Genomic DNA, 7729 nt, shown 5'->3' on the forward strand with positions numbered 1-7729 from the left:
AGTTACCTGTAAAAAGAGAAAATATTGTTTCATTTATTTATATAGATTTTTTTGATTTACACTAATAAAGTAACTAAACTAATTAAAGCTTACAGCAGATGGCAAAAAACAGCTGGAGGAGGACCACTTTCTCTAAAGATTATTTTCTTTTCTTTGCCTGTTTGAATGCTGCTACTAATGAACAATGACAGCTGTAAGACTGGAAGAACACTGTTCCTTCTTTCTTTGTTTCTTTATTTCGGATCCCCATTAGCTGCTAACGATGTAGCAGCTTCTCTTCCTGGAATCCATACAAAACAACCACAACATCTGCACAAACCCCATACATACACATAAATTTAAACAAGACATATCAGAAGTAGGGCTGGGCAATTTATCGATATTATATCGATATCGTGATGCGACTAGATATCGTCTTAGATTTTGGATATGGTAATATCGTGATATGACATAAGTGTTGTCTTTTCCTGGTTGTAAAGGCTGCATGACAGTAAAGTGATGTACTTTTCTGAACTTTACCAGACTGTTCTAGCTGTTCTATTATTTGCCCTTTCCCTCCCTTAGACATTATGTCCACATTACTGATGATTATTTATCTAAAATCTAAGTGTGAAGATATTTTTGTTTGTCAACCCTAGAATATTGCAGCAATATCGATATTGAGGTATTTGGTCAAGAATATCGTGATATCGGATTTTCTCCATATCGCCCAGCCTTAATCAGAAGAATATCATTGTGTACATGTTTCGTAACTTAATGTCAAAAAGTATGAAATCACACTCCGACAATATCGTCACATTCCGACAATGACAGCCCAACCTCTGCTTTGACAAAGGAAAACAAGAACATTCTGTATCATATGAGAAAATGCGACTGATGGAACATATTCAATAAATAATACAGGGGTGGACAAAAAAAAAAAGAAAAGTAGCAATAGAATGCACACTTTCTTATAACAACACAAAATATGGCCTTTAAAAACTGACCACAACAACAGCTCTCTGACACAGTGTCAGCTAAATGCCTTAAGCTTGATTGCATTACTTTATTTTATAATGATGTTCTTGTAATGTCCACTCCCTTATAAATCACACACAGTATGCCGTTATTAGGAGCAGGTCTGACGATGCTAATAGGGGCTGCGGTGTCTCATTCCATTTCCTACAGCTGGGTTCAAATGTGAAACTTTGCTGGAGCGCAGGGTTCATTGAAGTGACGCTTCTGGGCTGCGGAGACGCTCGCACTGTGCAGCCGCGCGGCGCCGCGCCCACGGAGCGACGGACGCGCACACGGGAGCTTCTGAGAGCAAACTGCGTCTGGAAAAACTCGTGAAGGAACACTGAGATCAAACTGAGAGGGAAGACTGGAGACTACTCTAACTCAGTGCTGTATTCATCATAAGAAGTCCAGCAGCGAGGTGGCGCCGCGGCAGGGTCTGGCACTTCCTTAAAGAAGATTTCACTTATTTATCACTAAATAAGTATGTGGGACATACATCGCTCCACGGCAACACGGACATACGGTAAATGTGAGTTTGCTGTGGCTATTTCTTGTATTTATAGGCTATTTTAACATATCTTTTTTTGCCTAAGGCTATTGCTATACAAAAAAGGAGAAAAATATCCACGCAGTAATAGTGTTAATGGTGTAACATTTAGGCAAGTATTTATTTTATGAAGTAACACTTTGTTGTCAGTGTTGTTGTTGATACCATTGTTTAAAGCATTTTCGATACCAAACGTAGAAACCGAATATAATCCAAGATAATGAGGCTGTATCATTCAGTTCGTTGGCTGTAATTCTTAAATGTTGATTAGGCCTATATATTTGCATTATTGGTTGGAAAAACAACCCTGAAAATTAGAAGCTTTTGTTAAGATTTTGTTTATTGCAATTTTCACTACTCAAAGACTTGTATAGCCTAATGCTCTTTATTATAAATATCAAACAATTATCTTTTTTGTATCAGATAAGAGAACATTGTCATACATGGTTGCCAGGGGATGCTGTTGGTGTGGAGACCCCCATATGCACAGTATGTGCTTTGTTAGAGACAGCATCTTCCCACAGTGAGCAGACTGCTGCCTCTCTGTCAGCCACTGTATTACTCACACAGAACTATTCTTTTAGTCTTCTTATGCAAATCAATGCAGATAAAAATATTGTACCAACTTCACGCAAAAGGGCTCATGTGTATATTTTTTGCATTATCTCCCTTTGGCACCACCAGCCTCCATGTAGCTGGACAAACGCTGACTACTTGGTGAGGGTCATAAAATGAACGCCTCGTGCTGGGATCCTGCAGTCATCATGTATCAGCAGAGCTCAGGGTTTGACCTCAATGCCAGCTGTGACTGGCTGACCCCTCACTGTAACTGGACATCAGTGGACAGAGCACTGCAGCTGCCTACCTTTTCTACAGCGGCCAAAGTCAGAGTGATCATTACCTTCATCCTGTGTGGCATTGCCACTTTCTGCAATTTGGCTGTGCTGTGGGCAGTCAATGGCCACAAGCGCCAGTCCCACGTCCGTGTGCTGATAATCAACCTGACTGCTGCCGATCTCTTGGTTACTTTCATTGTGATGCCTGTGGACGCAGTGTGGAACATCACAGTTCAGTGGCTGGCCGGTGACCTGGCCTGCAGATTTCTGATGTTCCTCAAGCTGCAGGCCATGTACTCCTGTGCCTTTGTCACAGTGGTGATTAGTCTGGACAGACAGTCGGCTATCCTCAACCCTCTGGCCATCAGCATGGCCCGTAAAAGAAACAGGGTCATGCTGATGGTGGCTTGGACTATGAGCGCCTTGTTCTCAATCCCTCAGGTAAGCCCAAGTGATACAGGTTTGAAAAGACAGGTAATTACATCTTGTTTGGTTCGGTTAGGCTGACCAAGTTTTTAAGATGAACAATTTGTATTTTGCTTCGGACCAAAATACAGAACTTCACAACATTTGAACATCCACTCGTCATCACCACTTACTTAGACAAAAACTAAGACAAGATGAAATAATAACCATAATATTCACAAAACAATATAAATAGACACCAAACTGTAAACCAAATAAACATATTACGTATGACAGCACATACAGTAGTAGGCTACACGTCTCTCCACAGTACATGGCATGTTAGGAGCCCTCCAGAAACTCACCTACTTTCCCCATTTTCTAGTGTAAACCTTCAATCTGTTTATATGACATTTTTTCGAACGCTGCAAGAGACTGACCACTTTGAAGCAAGCGATTCAGATAGAAGTGCTGGATAGGCTGTGAACTGATCTCTCTTGTGTTCCTCTATGCTCCATACAGTATCACAGTGAGCTGGCTATAGGTCTTTATATCTGGCAACGGATTATTGGATCTGCATGCATTATCTCAGCCTCATAGAGGTAGACAAACCACACATGCTTGAGGACATTACAATCTGGATTTACATTTAAAATACATACAGTTCATCAATCTCTCCAGTTCCATTCTGCTTATTTACATAAGGTGGCAATTCCTAGAGGCTTTGATGCACCTGCTGCATGATTTAGCCCCCTACAGCCTCACTGGCAAACAGGGTCTCGGTATTAGAGATTAGTGGCTCTATCATTTTGTTACACAAGGATGGGAATCCCTAATCCTGGCAGTATATGCTTGACTGTAAAGTGAGAAATACGGCAGCCGAGCATTTTACACTGTTGATCATGTTGTGAGTAAAAAGCTGAAATGTGGCGATACGGTCCAATCTCCAAACTGAATGATGTACTGTAGACTTGATTACACCAATGGCAACATTTTGAAATGTTCAAAACCATTTTTTTAATGAATAATTCCTACAATATCCACACATAGCAAATTTTATAAGATTAGATCTGAAATAATCTGCAATTATTCGTTTTGAGAAAACTTTCAAGAAAATAATACCAACCATTCGCTGCTGATTTAAAATCCTGTAAAAGGGGTCTTACAGGTGATTGCTACATACAGTACATGGTATATACCGAAAAGCCAGAAGTTAAAGCTGCAGTAAGTAAAATGCAAAAAAACACAAGAATTTAAAGCAAGACCTCTTCCTGCAGCTCTCCCCTCTCTGTTGAAAGGGTAATGCATGCACAGAACAGCCAATGGGAACACTGTCTCTCTTGGGATGACCTGTGATTGGCCAAAGGCTCCTGACACAGCTAGATTTTCTAAAGCCTGAAAACAGAGCCAAGAGGAGTTGCAGAAGTCAAGTCTTTTCTCAGATCACTTGAATTACAAAATCCTGATAAGACAACCTTATTATGATGACATTTTTGCCCAACAAAGCCAAAACAAAGGGCCTTCCTCAGCTTTAAAGCTGCATGTCCCAGGCAAAAAAATCCACAGTTGATGAGAAGATTTATGCTTTCTTGTTTGTACTTTCAAAAAGTGTGTTTTCACTTTTAATGTTATAGAGAAAAGGCTTTTTTGCCTTGATACGTAAAGGACACATGACCTACATTACTTCCTAGGGATATTGGGCTATTTTGTCAGATCACTGGGACAAGTAATCTGCCAAACAGACAGGGCAAAGGAAATACTGCATGAAAACCGCTGCCAGCAAAATGCTATTCTAATATCTTTTCATTTTGAATTCCACAGATGTTCATTTTCCATAATGTGACCATCACATATCCAGCCAACTTTACTCAGTGCACAACTAGGGGGAGCTTTGTCACTCACTGGCAGGAAACAGCCTACAACATGTTCACCTTCTCCTGCCTCTTCCTGCTGCCGCTGGTCATAATGATTGTCTGCTACACCAGGATCTTCATCCAGATCTCCAAACGGATGACGAAAAAGAACTGTAAGTTCACAACTGAGCCTGGTGTTTGGTTGTTCAGAACATACTGTAGAAGAGTGGGTCAGAAAAATACCTACAAGTGATGTATTTTTTTAGTAATGATGTTGCATGCTCACATCCCATCTGTCCACTAAAACCTGACTCTCTTTCTTTCTCTACAGCGTCCTCAAACGAGCCACATCTCCGTTGCTCAAAGAACAACATCCCCAAAGCTAGAATGAGAACTCTGAAAATGAGCATCGTCATAGTGATCTGCTTCATCGTCTGCTGGACTCCATACTACCTGTTGGGTTTGTGGTACTGGTTCTTCCCAGACGACCTGGAGGGGAAAGTCTCCCACTCCCTCACCCACATCCTCTTCATCTGTGGGCTTTTCAATGCCTGCCTGGACCCAATCATCTATGGCCTGTTCACCATGCGCTTCCACAGGGGGCTAAGGAGCTGCTACCGCAACACAAGAGTGATGTCAGACCTGGAGACGAATAAAATGAAGTGTACTGCCACTGCTTTGCCCTATGAAAGGAGGATGGCTACTGGTGAAAAAGACAGCAACTGTGGACAGGCTGAGTCAAAATCTCCTCTGAAGGGAGATACCCTTGTTATTTCAGCGCTGAGTGTACAACATGATCAGAAAACAGAGCAGAACCAGGATCTTGACACTGCTAATAGAACTGGTTAAAACATTTCACCTTTTTCAGAGTTATCTGTAGCCTTGGAACCAGACAAATCTGCAAGCTCATGTCTCATCTGCTCTGGCAGATGAGCTTGGTCCTCCTGTCGGTCAGGCAGATTTCCAGCCAACCAGATCCTGGTTGGGCCAATCACAGCCGTTTGTTGAGACTGACAAGTTGCGGAGCCTTAGTGCTTTGTTTTTGGCTTGTGCACACTCGCCCAGGGAAATTACAGCGAGCGTAAACCGAGCTAAGTAAAGAGGAGCGTCGTTGAGGCATTTTCAAAAACACCCAAGATGGCTGCAGCTGATGTGGAACTTTCTGTTGGCAAAAACGGCAACCCACGTTCACACACATGTTGATGCTACACTATCAGAGCTCATCTCTGCATGCTATAGTCTGTTTACATTTTTCGTTGCGCTGATTGGTTGTAGGTCCATCCAACTGGTCCAGAGGAAAATGAACTGAGAGGTTCCAGTCTAACTCGCATTTGCGATTTTGGTCTGGCGATGTCAGGCTAGGCTATCTGTATACTGGACATGTTTATTTCACAATCACACCTACCATGCATGTGTAGAATAAGTCTGAAAACATACAATATCCATCACCTAGATGTGTCTTTGTGTCTGTGGTGCTCAAGGCTGCATCTTACTTGAGGCTTATATAACATCTTTTTGAACACACTAAATATGTTTGGAGCTGTTTGTTGCTTTGTGTGTTGTGTAAGTGGCTCCTATTTTAAGACAAGTCTCCCATATACATTTACCAGGGTCAGGAAATGGCTTCAGGACTAAATGAAAAATAGAGGACAGTGATTGTCAGGTTACACAACAGTGCTGCCTATGTTGCATGTGGTTACGCACCACCTATATCAGATTCAGATACATTTTTTATTGTCCTATACAGAGGGAATTTGCTTTCAGTCTGTACACATTTAATACTCAAAACTGGTAACATCCAAAAACAGAGCACAAGCAGACAAGCACATCACAACACACAAGTCTGTTACAGTGTGCCATTTAGGGCAGAAATGGTCTGTAAGGAAGCTTTTAAATGACTGTTGAGGTTACTGAGGTTGAGAGCTTTTATTTGCAGCCACAGTACCACAAAACAAGACTAGAAGTTTTACAGGTGCATTATCCTGTCCATTCCCTTAGCAAAAACAATGAACCACATGTAGGAAAATGTTACTAAGGATTTTAATCATGGCCCCAGTAATTCATGACAGTGTGACAGTGAGTCAGCATGCACAATGACAGGACCCTGAAACTGATGCAGCTTAATTGTTGTTTACTCCTGTGTTTTTCATACTGTGACATATTATTATCATTGATTAATCTGGCGATTATTTTATCCATGAATTGTTTGGTCCATAAAATGTCAGAAATTGGTGAATAATACAGATCACAATTTCTAAGTTGATGTTTTTAAATTACATGTTTGGCCCGACCAACAGTTCAAAATCCAAATATATTCAATTTACTGTCTCATAAGACAGGAAAGCAGCAGCTCCCCATAACTGAGACGCTGGAACTAGGTACTCTTTGGCTATTTTTGCTTCAAAAATTATGTAAGGATTAATTGGCAGTTAAAATAGTTGACGAAGGATTTTCTGTTGATCGGCTAATGGATCAATCGACTAACAGTTCAGCTCTAGCTGTTACAATCGGGTCCATCCTCCCTCAGAATCTTTCAAATGGCATATATATTTTGAGTGTAATAAACATTTAAGTGTTTTGGATACAGTGTAAACTGATGCCAGAGTATTTGTGTTGTTACAAATTGCAAATACATGATCATCAAATGTATCTAAATAAACTACAACAAAAATCATCTTACAAGGAACATGTTGTCACTGGAAGATTGGTAATAAATGAATATTAGCATTTTGTTTAAACATTAAGGTTTTAATGATGATCTAAGGGATGAGTCTCCATTACGTACAGGCGAGAATTAGCTGAGGTACAGTGTAGGAAAGAACAAACCCCAAGGGATGAAGCTATGGTTAGCATGCAGCTGTTTTAATAACAAATTATTGGTAACACAATTTATTTATATGTATTGGATTTCAGCTGGATCTAATAATTTTGTGTTGTGAAATAATTTAGTTTTGCCAAACTGTGGTTTATATTCTGATATATACTCTTGTTTCCAGTTCACACATTGGATAAATAATTATACAACTGTTGTCTCCAGCTAGCACCAGATGGCTCCAACAGCTCAATCTCTACCTAATAGAATTCTGTTA

The 7729-nt window shown here is 40.5% G+C and overlaps 1 protein-coding gene across 2 annotated transcripts; it reads left to right on the forward strand.

Moving 5' to 3' along the window:
- The first annotated feature begins 1260 nt into the window (after positions 1-1260).
- On the forward strand, positions 1261-7314 carry LOC120555381 (putative gonadotropin-releasing hormone II receptor). Of its 2 annotated transcripts, none has more exons than XM_039794041.1 (4): positions 1261-1528; positions 2231-2823; positions 4609-4813; positions 4972-7314. In XM_039794041.1, exons 2-4 carry the CDS (start codon positions 2278-2280, stop codon positions 5487-5489), a joined length of 1269 nt encoding a protein of 422 aa, XP_039649975.1. In that variant the 5' UTR covers positions 1261-1528; positions 2231-2277; the 3' UTR covers positions 5490-7314. The 2 variants fall into 2 exon arrangements, with proteins under 2 accessions (XP_039649975.1, XP_039649976.1); XM_039794042.1 differs by having other exon boundaries at positions 1261-1522.
- The last annotated feature ends 415 nt before the right edge of the window (positions 7315-7729 follow it).

This window comes from Perca fluviatilis, chromosome 3 (assembly GCF_010015445.1).
Source record: "Perca fluviatilis chromosome 3, GENO_Pfluv_1.0, whole genome shotgun sequence".
Classification (NCBI taxonomy): domain Eukaryota; kingdom Metazoa; phylum Chordata; class Actinopteri; order Perciformes; family Percidae; genus Perca; species Perca fluviatilis.